The following is a 13,748-nucleotide window of genomic DNA, read 5'->3' as shown; positions in this document are numbered from 1 at the left end:
GCTTTTCATTAAAAAACAATTAAGTTTCATTATCCAAGGTTATCCATTGCAAAAGAACTTTCTCACTATTTTCCTTTTTTTGGTAAATGAACAAACAAACCTCGATTTTTCCGTAGAATTTCTTTGTCAAATGAACATTAGGAAAGTAAATTTTATTGAGGACTAACTTTCCGGCTCAGCTTTCTGGAGCCATAACACGCAGCACTACTTTCCTGAATGGAGCCGTACACACGCCGGTTGAATTGCGGGTTAAGACGGAAGAAAATACAGAAATACCTATCGAACTTTATTGCTTTTTGCTTGTTCTATTAGTGGAAAAATTGTGGGGCGTCTTGGAGTAATGGAGTTAATTTGTCAAACGAATACATATGCGAAATTGCATCGTCTCTTCCTTTACCTCTTCTTTTATCATCGTTTATTTACATCACTTCGTAAGACTTCAAATGAAAACAATTTTCTAAATGGAATATTTTTGAGTCTTTGATATTGAACTAATAAGTGCTTAACAGCTACTGTTTGGAACAATCTCATGCACTGGAACAATATTTGAGAGAGAGAGAGAGAGAGAGAGAGAGAGAGAGAGAGACTGTAACAGAAAGAGATTTCATGAAATTCCAAGCAGAGGTTAATACATAGCATCAAACATGGTCAAAGGAAGTCCTACTGAAGATGTTTAGCGCAAAGAGCGAAGTCCACTTAGACTCCATAAGTGATGGGGTAGCTCCTAATTAAACCAAAATAGAACCTTCCATTACAGTGATGGCTTCACCCCTTAGTTGTACTCTCTGACACTTCTCGTCAACATGGAGATTTATTATGCCACCTCGAGGGGATGCCTATGTCAAGCAAACAATACAATTATAATTATCCGATGAAGAAAGAACACGACTGGTGCACCTAAATGCAAGAGAGAAGAGAGAGAGAAAGAACACGACTGGTGCACCTAATGCAAGAGAGAGAGAGAGAGAGAGAGAGAGAGAGAGAGAGAGAGAGAACCTGATATGCAACAAAATCACATTTCCCCAGCTTTTTCGACCAGTAGGCTGCAATGGCACAATGTGCACTCCCACAAACAGGATCCTGAAAATAAAACCGAGTCAACATATGAGGGAGCATCCATAACAATCTACAATCCCTGCATACTGCTCAACGGGAATTCTTCATCTTTTGAGAATTTCAGAATACATACAACAAAGGAGGACTATGCATCAAGAAAAGTTCGAATTACGGTACGCAGATGCTCTACATATCTTGGAACTTAGGCCCCGTTTGATAACAGTGATAGATAGGTGGGATTCGTAAGGAAATGGAATTAGGATTGAGATTGATAATGAGAAGGAATTAGTAATGAGTATGTTTGTTTGAGATGGAATTGGATGATGAGATTATTAATATCATGTTTGTTTGAGACGGGATTGGATTGATAGAAGGAATTGGTAATGAGAATGGGTTGGGTTGGGATTGGTAATACCATCTCCCCCGGGGTATTCATAATACCTCCTAAAGCCCACCTTACTAGTCCCTTGGACTAATAGTCCTAACCTATTTTTGGTTACCAAACAAATGAATGGTAGTCCTTTGGGATTGGTAATCCAATCCCAAGGGCTAATAAGTTTATCAAACGGGGCCTTAAGAAATACATATTGTGATTACTATTAGCCGAGACATCAAAGCTGGTGGTGGGCAGGTGAAGAGTCCAGTCGGCAAAACATTTCGTGTCTTCACATTCTACAAATACATGTAAAATCCAGGATGACCAAGATGACTGATAACTAAAGGGAATGACTTCGGTGTCCTCGGTCATTTTGGAGACACCGTAACTTTTGGCATAACAAAACCATTATGAGTATAACCAAAACCCATCACAAGCATAACAGAACCATAGCAAGGCATAACCAAAACCATAGCAAAGCATAACTTATTTGTTATGCCTTTGTTGGGTTTAGTTACGCCTTGGTTGGTTTTTTGGATATTCCTTAGTTATGCCTTGTTTGGGTTCTGTTATGCTTGTAATTGATTTTAATTATGCTCCTAATGGTAAAGTTATGCCAAAAATTACGGTGTCCCTAAAATGACCGGGGACACCATAGCATCATCCCCAACGAAAAGCCCGCCTATCAAAAAAAAGAAAACCGAAAGCCCCTCATGAACCTCAACTAGCCACCATGTTACAGTCGTCAACTGTTCTTTTTTGCAGTAACAGATCACAATGAAAGGAAATGATGGACACAGTTTAGGACCAAAAGACAATATATTACCTCCTTGATACCCATCTTTGGAACGAAGAAGCGACTAAAAAAGTCAAAGCCAGAGCCAGAGGGAGCAAGCCCTGTAACAATTACTCCCCTTCCAGGACATTTTTGTATTTCATCAGATTGGGGTTGTAGATCTGCAACAATCTTTCCGGACGGGAGCACAACCTGCCAAAATAATATAACTTTAACGCTTTTTAGTACAACATGAATATCCACTAATCAGTTCCAGTTAACCTCCCACTTTGAAAGACAGCTATCTCACGCTAGACTTTCGGGATGCACCCTATGTAACATTCTATTCTTTATATCTTAGCAATCAGGTCACTCTTGCCATCTAACTCTAAAATGCAACTAGCACTCTTTGTCTCTTTCATTGATAGGCTTGTCTTTCTTAGGCACCCTTCCAATCATGTATTTCAAATAATTAATGAGCAAAGATTGTAGAGGCAAAAATTATACGTACAAAGAGGTCTCCATCTGTAGTTGTCTTCTTCAAGTCAATCACGGAAGCACCATTCAACACTTTAGAAATTGATGGAAGCTCAGCAGAGTCAAATTCAGTAAGAGGAATCACTGGAAAGTCCAACTCGATCATAAAGCAATCTCCTGCTTCACCATTTTCTAAGTTTAAGGAATCTGTTTGTTTGGTTTCTGGGACTCTTTTAGCAGTCAAAACTCCCGATCGTGTAAGAAACTCAATCTTGTTGGCATTCACCAAACCAGATGTGAATAGAAAGTGTGAAGCTGCTAGGGTTGCATGACCACATAGGTTTACCTGCAACAAGGCATGAATTTCGTCCCCACAATTAAATACCCACTGCCATGGCCTTCTATAAGTTCTATTAAGCAAATAACCCTCAATCCAAGAAACTGGAAAATCGTAACCCTGGGGCCATTTGGTGATAAGTTACCATCAATCATCACTCTACAACAACTACTTGATTATAAAGAAAAGAGAGCAGAAATAAATTGTATTCACAATCAGATTTCAAAGAAAACAAGTTCCGAAATTAGAGCTATCAGTTGCAAGTTGCAATTAACTTAAATTGCCAAACTAAAGGAGGACTTTAAGGCCGATCAAAAAGAGAAGAAAAAGAAGGGGGGGGGGGGGGGGGGGGGGGGGGTTGTGTAAAGGAGTTTAAGGTCTTCTTCTTCTTCTTTCCCTGCAATTTCTCAGGAAGCAAACGGATCATTCAAGAAGAAACAATTACAGTACCGGCCCTCAGCCAAAGTGAACATGGCAATAAGTGAAAATTGATTATACTAGCATAATTAGCTCTCTCTTTTTTATTTTTTTGAATTTGACTCGTCTTCTTTTACCAAACCAAACTGAGTCTTATGTCTCAATCACTTGGGATCGGCTACGTGAATCATTTTTCTCTATTGAGCTCTATCAAGAGCCACTTATTCACATAAACCCATTATACTCGTATCTTTGCATACAACGCCATCTAATGTCAATGACTTGTCTTCTTTTTACTTGTGTAAAATGCCACATTTTCTTAAATTCGCCCAAACAGCATCTAATGGAGGACATTTTTCATACTCCATATTTCAACCGTAATTAACGAACTGACCTCGGCAACAGGAGTGAACCACCGGAGGCGGAACCTAGGGTTTGTGGTTGAGTAGGACGAGTCACGAGTCTCCGAGTCAGGGTCAGTGGTCCGAATCAAGTAACAGGTTTCGGAGATGTTGAACTCAGCAGCAACCGATTGCAACCACTGGTCGTCTCTCTCATCCTCCAACAAACAAACCGCCGCCGGGTTTCCCTTGAACGCCGAGTCCGTGAACGCATCCACCTGCCACGACAACAACACTAGCGTTCACCACGAAGGAATCCACAGTACAGGACAAATGTGTGCGTGCATATAATTTCGTACTAATACAAATAGAAGATTACCACACAGTACTTGACGGGCTTCTTTCCCATCTTGATTGATTGAGAGGAAACAGACAAGTCGGAGAGAGAGAGAGAGAGAGAGAGAGTGTTCAGGTGAACGAAGCAGACAAGTCGGAAAGCGTTGTTGCTACACTGGCTTTCATTGAGCTGTCGAGTGCCATCAGTCAACTCGACTCTGTGAAGAGTCTGAAATAAAAGGTGAAATTACATGTAGACCCCCTCATCTATACATTTTACACACAAAGACCCTCTAATGTTTAAACCATCCATTCAGACCCTCTCATCTATACGGAAAAAATTTGGCTAACTCTGTTAACAAAATGAGAGGAAATGATGATTCTACCCTTAAAACTCCCCCATACTGACCCCCTCATTTAGCATAAGATTTTTTTAATAAATTAGACTAGAAGGGTCAATTACGAGGGTCCCATTAGATGTCATGGATGAGGTGGCAAAAAAGCAATTAGATATGAAGTAGTATTTGATATATTAGACCGTCTCAAATACGCCTGATCCAGTTGGGGTTAGGCTAGTTAGCTTGCTGTAATGATGCTATTAATTAAATCTCCCTGAGTAATGTTTGGTACTAGTTAACTTTCAGGGGAAAATTTTATTATACTTAAACAATATATAAATTCAGATATAATTTACAAACTGTAAACTAAATAAATGTTAATTTCAGTTGACAAGTTGAATAAATTGAGTTAAAATTCTTAGAATGATCATTTCCACACTCTCAATTTATCTAATCTAATTTTTAATTGTCTTGAACGATTCGATACACGCAAAACTTGTTATCTTTCTGTAGGAGAGAGATTCTCCCTGTCCGGTCTGGACTGTCTAGTTTGCCCCTCTATGCGTCCTTCCCAGGCTCATTTTAATGATTCAAACCGTTCACATGTTAGATTTCGTCGAGAATATTTGTTCCATTTGCCCTTTTGTTTTAATCTTGTCAAGCGTTATCAACCAATTTGATATCGAGATTAATTGTTCTCAACAAGATGTGAATAATTTAGATCATAAAAGTGAAGTCTAAAAGGGCCCACAAAAGAACAAACTAGATGGTCTAGTACTCTAGTCAATTTTCAAGGAGTGGGGAGGAGCTCCTCCTTGTTTTTTTTAAGAGGACTTCTATTAGCAACCCATTATTTACTAGATATACCATATTGCTCAATAAAACCCACCCCTTTTCTTGTACTCACAACAATTTACTAAATACAACCCAACGAAACCCCTTAAAATTTCCTACTTACCATTCCTAACAAAAACCCCATTTCTTCCCCAACACAAACCCCCCCCCCCCCCCCCCCCCCCAAAAAAAAAAAAAATGAAAGCAATCTGAAATTTAAAGACTGCTAAAGGAAGGTTGAATGATTTCATGTGAAGAATAATGACTAAAAAGAAGGGTATGGGAAAAAAAGGAAGGGTGAAAATCATTTTCCGACTATATACTTAATTTTAGTTAGTTAGCTGAAAAGAGCACAATAACCAGTACCAAAGTAATCAAATTTAGAATTTATTACGTCATAATCAACACGATTTATACACAACATTTGGGGACATCGATTCCAAAGGTAAATAAAAGAGGAACATCAATCTAAGTTACAATACAAGTCCTAAGACTAAGAACTAACTTTATTACATTTCCATGCATCAAAATGAGTTGATGCAGAGGATTCAGATCATATTACATGACTTGGATTCCTGGCCATAGGAATTGAGATTGGATTCCTGGCCCTTGAAATTACCATATCCCTTCCTTTGCCATTTTCAGGAACTGGCAAAGGGTAATGTTTGGGAGCTCAACAGAACTTGCTTTCTTCTTCTTGACCCTTGTGGTTTTCAAGGACTCTGTACCCTCCAACTGCATCTCCGTCACTGAGACCAAGTCGTAGAACTGTTCAAAGGCAATTTTTAGGATCATTAGGTAATAAAAAGAACCAACATTGTTGATTCTTTTGAAAAGAAGACAAGATGACAAATTCGACTATAGGATTCCAATAGATTTAAATATGCGAGTGACGACATAGATCCAGGCCCAGGGAAACAAATATACCAAGAAATTGATAATGTCTGTAAGTTAGAAGATACCTCAGAGACGCCATGCAGCAACAGCCTGTGAAAAGGATCTTGAACACGCAGCATAAGCACATCTCCATCTCCACTCTCCTCGATAAAGGCCCGTATGCATTCCTATACAGAAAACAATCGTAGCTCCTTTACACGACAAAAATAAAACAAAACTGGGTTAAGAGAGGGACAATGACAAGGTTACACACGAAAACAATGTTCAAAACCAAGAAGGATCACATGTTACAGGCTGGGAATGAAAGTCACAAGAATACAGACAAAAGAAGAACGATAAAGTCATTGGATGAGAGAAAAGATGCAATATATTTTTTTTCTCAATAAGCTCAAGAATAAAGGAGCGAGTATGGAGCAAAGACTTGTTGATGTCAACCCCAAGTAATGAAAGGAGTCAGCTGTTTCATTACAAGGACGAGCATATTACACAATAAACCAGGAAGACATTGGAGGAGAAAAGGAAAGAAGCATATTATTCATTAGAGATCAGATATACCTCGTATCCAGTGACAACATCTGAAGGAAAGCTACGGCGAAGTGCCTCTCTAGTTCGGCAATCTACTCGATGCCATGCATTCAGTACAGCCGTCTTGTCAGCATCCACGCGGCCTTTCCTTTTTGATGAAGAGCTCTTGAGGGCTTCAATGATGGTTGACTACCATAAAGAAAATAGAAATGAGCAGAATTATAGAATGTTGGTCCAAGCAATATGAAATTCATGATATACATTGGTCACAAAAGAAATCAAAATGCATACAAATTCATCACAATTCAAACAAACAGAAATGCACAAATGATGCTAAAACCAAATGATGCCTCAGGGATATCACGACTTTAGAACCCAAAATTTCAATGATATTCTAGTGCAGCACAAATAATCCTCTGAAACAATTAGGGTTACATTACCAGCAGCATAATTTCCAAGAGTTTATCCTATTCCTCGGACTATATCATGTAGGCATTCGTGGTAGATAAACATTCAGTGGTGCATAAGAGAAGTAAAAAACCTCTTTGTCCATGTCAATATGCCTAAATTTGTCCCACTCGCCCTTACTTGTCATGCAAAATGCTGACAGCGGAACTTCCTCACCTGTAAAATGAACCTCGATCAATACTTGGCAAAATGTATTTAGTATACAAAACAACATCTTGTAAGCAATTTACCCACACAAAAAAAACATCTTGTAAGCAGGTGATCTAAATACAGTTTCTCCAATAACAGGGAGTCTAGTCTAAAATCATCAGGATACCTGTACTAAGTTGGATTTCTGCCAATTGTCTCAACTATTGATGCAATGGCATGATATGAAAACTTGGAGTGCCTAAACCTTATGCATTCGCGCAAGTACACCAGACAAATGAGGTTGTGTAAGCAGAACAAATGAAGCTGTGTAAAACCTTTCAAAGAAGAGAGCAAGTTCTTACAAGAATCTTTTAGAGCTTTCTCAATAATGGATAAACAACTACAATGCCTAGTACAGATGGGGGACTCTGTGTCGGTAAGTTCAAGCCACAAGACAAACAACTTAACCCCTTAAACTACTCCCTGCTCACCATAACCAACACAACTCAATGGGAGGGCCTATTTCCAATTTCACATAATTTAAAACTATAAGAAAGCAGTCTCACCCCAAGGTGGTGGCGCAAACAAGCCTCTAATCTCTTCTGCGTGTAGACGAGGAACAAGTTCCATCAACAACCTGTCATTCACCCAACGTCGCGATCTTCGGTTGCTAACCTGGAACAAGGAAAATGCTCAATAGCAATGATGTGTCACCATTTTGGACTTAACCAATCGGGCCAAAGTCTCAATAGCAATGATTCGTCACCAGGTTGGAAAATGGCTCTAAACATGAACCAAATAGTTCAAAACATTATACTCCAAGTACTAGAACAGAAATTTGAGTAGTTACGTTTCCGGCCAAGCTCTCGAGGAACTCTATCTTCTTCTCGATCGCCAGGCCTCGGGATTTTGCATTCTCTCCTGCAAACGCGTACGAATATCTAGTTCATTATACTTTCTAACACCACATTAAAAAATGTTCAATAGCCATGTAACCAAAAAACACAGAATACGGAAAAAAAAAAAAAAAAAAGTGAAAGAAACAATCTGGGTCAGCAAGATTAGCTGTCTAAACTGCCTATCAAAAAAGATATTAGCTGTCTAAACTGTTGGAGAATCGAACTAACATCTGATCAAAAAAAAATCGAACTAACATCAGAACACCCAAATCCCCAGACCCATAAACAAAACTGAAATCAAAGCCCGCAGGTATATGTACATCTATATATGATGGGAAATTTACGTACTTTTCGGATGGTCAAAGAGGGGAAACGACGGGTGCAGTTCTTGTTCTCTCTGCAAAACCTCAGGGGTCGCCATGACTGGTTCGTGAGAGAAATCAAAGACGGTCCGGTCGATTTCGTTTTTTTCTTGACGGAGATCGTTGGACGGTGGATGTACGGGGAGAGAAACGCAATCCGGATTTTGTGTGGATGATGATGGGATCTAGGATTCCGAGGAAGGGGTAAAGAAAAGAAAGAGAAGAGTACCAAACGGAGCCTCGAGTACAAGGACAAGCACACGAAAGCGGACGAATATGCTAAATCGGGAAAACATCCGCCTTTGGTTACGGTTAGATGCGACACGTTAAAGTTTAAAACAAAACAAAAAACGAAAGAAAAGTGATTTTGGTATTTTACATTTAACTATTGACAATTTTTTTTTTATTTTATGTAAAATTATCAAATTACTTTTTATTTTGTTAGTATTCATCTACTTTAAAGGATATTGTTATAATTTTAAATAAAATAAAAAAAAGTGAAGTGTCAAAATCAATTTTCTAAAGAAATTGGCTTTTGTGATGATCTCTCCCACGTTTGTGCTAAACGGGGATGGTAATGTCCGGAAATAGCAACGTCTCTTATCTGCTCGTGGTGATCCGATCTTCGTTATTTATGCTAGCCGCGTATGCTATTGTCGCATACAGATTCTGATTTATGTAGTCTAGGTTATTTTGGAGATTTCAATGTTTATTTTTGGGAGCTTCTTTCCCGGTTATTGATATGTTCATCTTTGTAATTTGATCATTGAATCTAATACTGAATAACAACGGCGTGACTTTGAATCTCGAAAAAAACTTGTCAAATTCTACTTATTTTGCATGATATGATGAGAGTCTGCTCGAGAAATTATTACATGAGAATTTTTTTAACTCCACGTTCTTTTAACATATCATATCGTATTCCTATCTCGTGTCCGTATTCATGTTCATTAGACGAGAACCACCTTCTCAGAAAACACAGCTATTGGAGATCGTGGGGCTGGCTATATGGCCCAGTTCCATCAGAAAGTCCCCTCCTCCAAGTCCAGTGGGCCGCCTACGTGGATGTGCTGGGACTTCTTCCTGGCCCGTCCTTTCTGGATGGACTACACCCCAATAAGTCCCGGCCGAATTAATTTATTTAACAAACAAACCCGTTGCCCCACAAGGTCCTGTCCATAATTTTTTTCCAAAAATACCTCTCTCTCTCTCTCTCTCTCTCTCTCTCTCCAGTGCTCGTGTCACTCTTCTCTCTCTCTCTCTCTCTCTCTCTCTCCAGTGCTCGTGTCACTCTTCCGTGCCTGTTCCCGCTTATCTCTAGCATGTATGCGTGTCTTGTTTTTCTCAAACCATTCTGCCTGCTCTCTTTTCTTTTATTCTGCACATTCTGGTGATTTTTTTGACCTTTTCAAACTAAAGTTTTGGCTGTTCAAATCAAAAGGTAAAGAAGAACCAGTTATTTTGGAAATTTCCCTGTGCATGTGCAGCGTCCCTCCTCTCTCTTCTTTTTTATTTTTAAATCTAAAACTGTTTATTATATTTCTTATCTATCTTTTACTGTATAAAATTTTGTCTAGTACTGGAGTACTAATGATCTACTCCTAGATATCTACTGAAAAAATGTTAATAATCTTATTCATAATTAATAGTATAAATTTATAATTAATATTGTTAAACTAACAATTAGCAATTCATAGAACACACCCCCCATACACAATTTACACATCATAAAATATCACTACTCATAGCGTAAATTTTTTTCCTTTTAAATTGAATAATGCAAAAAATAAAAAAAGAATAATGTACTCAAAATTAATTTTTTTCTACACAATTTTATCAAGTAGATTTTTAAATATATAAATTTTATAAAAAAACATATATAATAAAAGTTATAGCATTTTAACGTTACAGTGCAAAACTAAAAAATAGGAGGCTACAACAAAAACTAATAATTTTTTCCATAAATAATATCACCTTCAACATTGTAGGGGCATTTAACCTCTAGGTCCAGGAAATAGAAAATAATTTCCACTAAATCTCCTCTAATTAACGAAATACTAAAACCCTATGAAAGTGCCTAAAATCCTAAACACTAGGGCCCCGTTTGATAAGAGGTTTGAGACTTGGGATTGGATTACTAATCACATGGGAGTATTAATACTCTGTTTGGTAACCAAAAAGGGTCCGGACTATTAGTCCGTTGGGATGTCCAATCCAGCCTTTAGGGGGTATTAGCAATACCACATGGGATTTGATATTCATAGTCCAATCCCAACCCGTTCTCATTATCAATTTTTTCTATCAATCCAATCTCATTATCTAATCTCATCTCAAACAAACATGATATTAATAATCCCATCATCCAATCTCATCTCAAACAAATATACTCATTATTAATCCTGTCACACCCTCGATTTTCAACATAAATAAATAATACATTTCAAAAATAAGCCTTGCGTATCATACATATTATCCAAAAGAGTTTCCCACCTGTTTAATTCACAAACAAGTCCCCCAAGTTTAATGAAATACAATCTTGGCACCACGGCCCAAATTAGCTTCGATACAAGTAAAACATGTTTAGAATATTACAAACTTTAGTCAAAAGATAATTCAAGAGCAAATTAGTTACAAAACCATCTTTAACCAAAAGTAAGTCTTTTACAAAGATGAATAAGTAACTAAAAGAGGTTAGCTTCCAAAAATCTTCATGTCCAAGCACACTGTTGCATGTAGTCTATTGCCCGACATTCGAACCTGAAAATAAGGATTTTGTTGAGTTACACTAGCCCAATAGAAAAATATTTACCAATTTTATATGTAAATATGAGAATAGATGCAAAGAAGGAAGACAAGTGCAAAATGTGATGTCATTGAGATATAGCTCAATCATGAGATAACGATTAGTTCATACGTGACTCGACATTCATTATGTCTGTTTAAGATATACCAACATCACAATTAGCCACACAATTCATAAGACTCAAACACTTCCTAATCGCGACACGACTCGCTATTCCAAATCCCCATCATCGATATTCCTACCCCTTGCTTTACTGAATACACCACGTGGATTACCGTGTTACCACCCTTTGCGTCACGGTGATCCCTAACAAATCGGTTCACCGTATTACCATCCCTTGCATTACGGGATCCGCTTAAGTCTCCGTATTTCTACCCCCTTGCGTTACGTGACTTCCTAGTCTAACCCTCAACTCATTCGCCTACCCTCGTACTCTACAAGCCAACTAAGACTTTACCTTAATCAAACGTTCACATGAAACACCATACAGTTTTTCTAACAATGCTCTAAGTATGCCACAAACATAATGGAGAAATCAATTTATCATTAAGACGTATTTTAACAAATTATCTAATCAAGTAAAACCTTATTCGGTTCTAGCTAACGGAAAGCCAATGAGCCAAGGAATACGTCGAACCATCATAAGAAGTCAATTAGACATGCTTAAGATAGTTTAAGAGGTGTCCAAGAGTATTTAGAAGTGATCGGGGTTCAAAACAGTCGACGGAGGGACAATAGGAGCAAAACTGGAGATAAGGCTGTGGTATCGATACGCCCAAAAACCGTATCGATACAATATTAACTGTCCAAAAAGATAAGCTTATTGTATCGATACGCACATAATCTGTATCGATACCACGAGGCTTCGGGTAACGATTTTAGCAGATTTTCAAGGTATGAACAACAACCAAAATCCAATAATCCAAGGCACAAATCTACACCAAATCAACATATAAACATATAAAAGAGGTAAAGAAGTCCCTACCTCGCAACAATGGCCAAGATTCAAGCGTTTTTGAACGAGCCCTAGCCTCTCAAACTCCGAAACTTAAGCTCGACTCACGGATTTCCGAGCTCAAGAACGCGAATGGAAGGCTTGAGGGAAGTTGATTCTTGAAGATTTTGGGAGATGAGGTGAAGTTTTGAGTGATAAGAGAGAGAGAGATAGCCGGATGAGGGAGGGAAGGGGGGAACGGATGAGAGAGAGAAGAGGGGAGAAAATGATCTCCTACAAGTTCACACCCTTATTTATACTTTTATATATTTAAATCACACACTCGCTCCCCCAATCTTCTATTCTATCACTTTAGTCCTCAATTTAATTAATCACCAATTAACCATACTCTCTCAATTTAGGCATTTTAACATTTCAATAATTAAAAAAAAATACCCGAGTCTCTACAAATCCCTTCTCATTATTAATCCATTCTCATTATCAATCTCAATCATAATCCCATCTCTTTACAAATCCTACCCATCTATCACTGTTATCAAGCGAGGCCTATAAGTGCCTAACCCCTAAGGTACCCCTGTAAAAATGCCTAAACCCCTAAGGTGCCTAATAAAAATTCCTAAACCCCTAAGGTACCCTATGAAAGTGTCTAAACCGCTAAAACCCTATAATAGGGAAGTGCACCCTAAAACTCCTATGAAAGTGTCTAAACTTAAACCCTAGGGTACCCTAAACCTTAGAGTATCCTAAAACCTAAAATCTTAAGGTACCCTAAAACCCAAAAATCTTAGGGTACCCTAAGATTTTAAGATACCTAGGGGTACTGGGGTACCCACTAGGGTACCACAAAATCCTAGCATACCCTAAACTTTAGGGTGACACTTGTATTAATGATAAATATATTTTTATAAAAGTGGACCTAGTGGTAATTAAGTATTTCATCTCTCCTTAATGAAAATTAAGTGTCACTTTTCTGTACTTAAAGGTAATTTTCTCAATATTGTACTTGTTTGGTAGACCTCGTTTTCGTTAAGTAGATTTCAAAAACCTTTTTTGTTTTTTCAAATTTTGATATATAAAATTAAAATTATTTCAGTTATAAAATTTAAAATAAAAAGTGAAAAGAGAGAGGAGAGAGAGAGAGACACGAAACTGATGAGAATGAGAGAGAGAGAGAAGTGGTCGTGTTTCTTTGACAGCATGTGCTTTCTTTCTTTCTTTATTTCTTTCTTTATTGGAAATAGTGCATGTTTTGTGCAGCCATGTGCTGGCAGAAGAGAGACGCGCGCATGTGCTTAATCAAGCTAAATTTGTAAAATTACACGCGAAGGACCTATATGGCAGTACACTTATAGCGCATAGGGCTTAGTTGGATATGAACTCCAAATTTAGGACCGGCCTGTCATTTTCTCATTGGGTGCTTTGA

The 13,748-nt window shown here is 38.0% G+C and overlaps 2 protein-coding genes across 3 annotated transcripts; both read right to left on the bottom strand.

Moving 5' to 3' along the window:
- Nucleotides 1–587: 587 nt before the first annotated feature.
- LOC131315195 (uncharacterized) lies at nucleotides 588–4,318 on the bottom strand. The gene is made up of 6 exons (XM_058344312.1): nucleotides 4,159–4,318; nucleotides 3,833–4,057; nucleotides 2,719–3,030; nucleotides 2,259–2,420; nucleotides 997–1,080; nucleotides 588–836 (listed from the first exon to the last, which is right to left on the bottom strand). Exons 1-6 carry the CDS (start codon nucleotides 4,186–4,188, stop codon nucleotides 729–731), a joined length of 921 nt encoding a protein of 306 aa, XP_058200295.1. The 5' UTR covers nucleotides 4,189–4,318; the 3' UTR covers nucleotides 588–728.
- A 1,340-nt stretch (nucleotides 4,319–5,658) lies between these two features.
- On the bottom strand, nucleotides 5,659–8,877 carry LOC131315196 (uncharacterized). 2 transcript variants are annotated; one of them, XM_058344313.1, is made up of 7 exons: nucleotides 8,554–8,877; nucleotides 8,157–8,227; nucleotides 7,873–7,981; nucleotides 7,251–7,333; nucleotides 6,740–6,898; nucleotides 6,250–6,351; nucleotides 5,659–6,055 (listed from the first exon to the last, which is right to left on the bottom strand). In XM_058344313.1, exons 1-7 carry the CDS (start codon nucleotides 8,624–8,626, stop codon nucleotides 5,903–5,905), a joined length of 750 nt encoding a protein of 249 aa, XP_058200296.1. In that variant the 5' UTR covers nucleotides 8,627–8,877; the 3' UTR covers nucleotides 5,659–5,902. The 2 variants fall into 2 exon arrangements, with proteins under 2 accessions (XP_058200296.1, XP_058200297.1); XM_058344314.1 differs by lacking the exon at nucleotides 8,157–8,227 and having other exon boundaries at nucleotides 8,554–8,866.
- Between the last annotated feature and the right edge of the window lie 4,871 nt (nucleotides 8,878–13,748).

The sequence above is a fragment of the Rhododendron vialii genome, chromosome 13a, assembly GCF_030253575.1.
Source record: "Rhododendron vialii isolate Sample 1 chromosome 13a, ASM3025357v1".
NCBI lineage: Eukaryota > Viridiplantae > Streptophyta > Magnoliopsida > Ericales > Ericaceae > Rhododendron > Rhododendron vialii.
This window is presented reverse-complemented; position numbering and strand designations above follow the sequence as displayed.

What these genes read in the sequence shown, in the direction of transcription:
- LOC131315195 (XM_058344312.1), bottom strand. Translation starts at nt 4,188, where the DNA reads ATGGGAAAGAAGCCCGTCAAGTACTGTGTG. An exon ending in AGCCCGTCAAGTACTGTGTG is followed by an intron (nt 4,058 to 4,158) that starts GTAATCTTCTAT and finishes TTGTCGTGGCAG; the next exon opens with GTGGATGCGTTCACGGACTC. An exon ending in GTGATTTTGTTGCATATCAG is followed by an intron (nt 837 to 996) that starts GTTCTCTCTCTC and finishes TGCTTGACATAG; the next exon opens with GCATCCCCTCGAGGTGGCAT.
- LOC131315196 (XM_058344313.1), bottom strand. Translation starts at nt 8,626, where the DNA reads ATGGCGACCCCTGAGGTTTTGCAGAGAGAACAAGAACTGCACCCGTCG. An exon ending in GTTTGCGCCACCACCTTGGG is followed by an intron (nt 7,334 to 7,872) that starts GTGAGACTGCTT and finishes TTCATTTTACAG; the next exon opens with GTGAGGAAGTTCCGCTGTCA. An exon ending in ATATTGACATGGACAAAGAG is followed by an intron (nt 6,899 to 7,250) that starts GTTTTTTACTTC and finishes TCTTTATGGTAG; the next exon opens with TCAACCATCATTGAAGCCCT.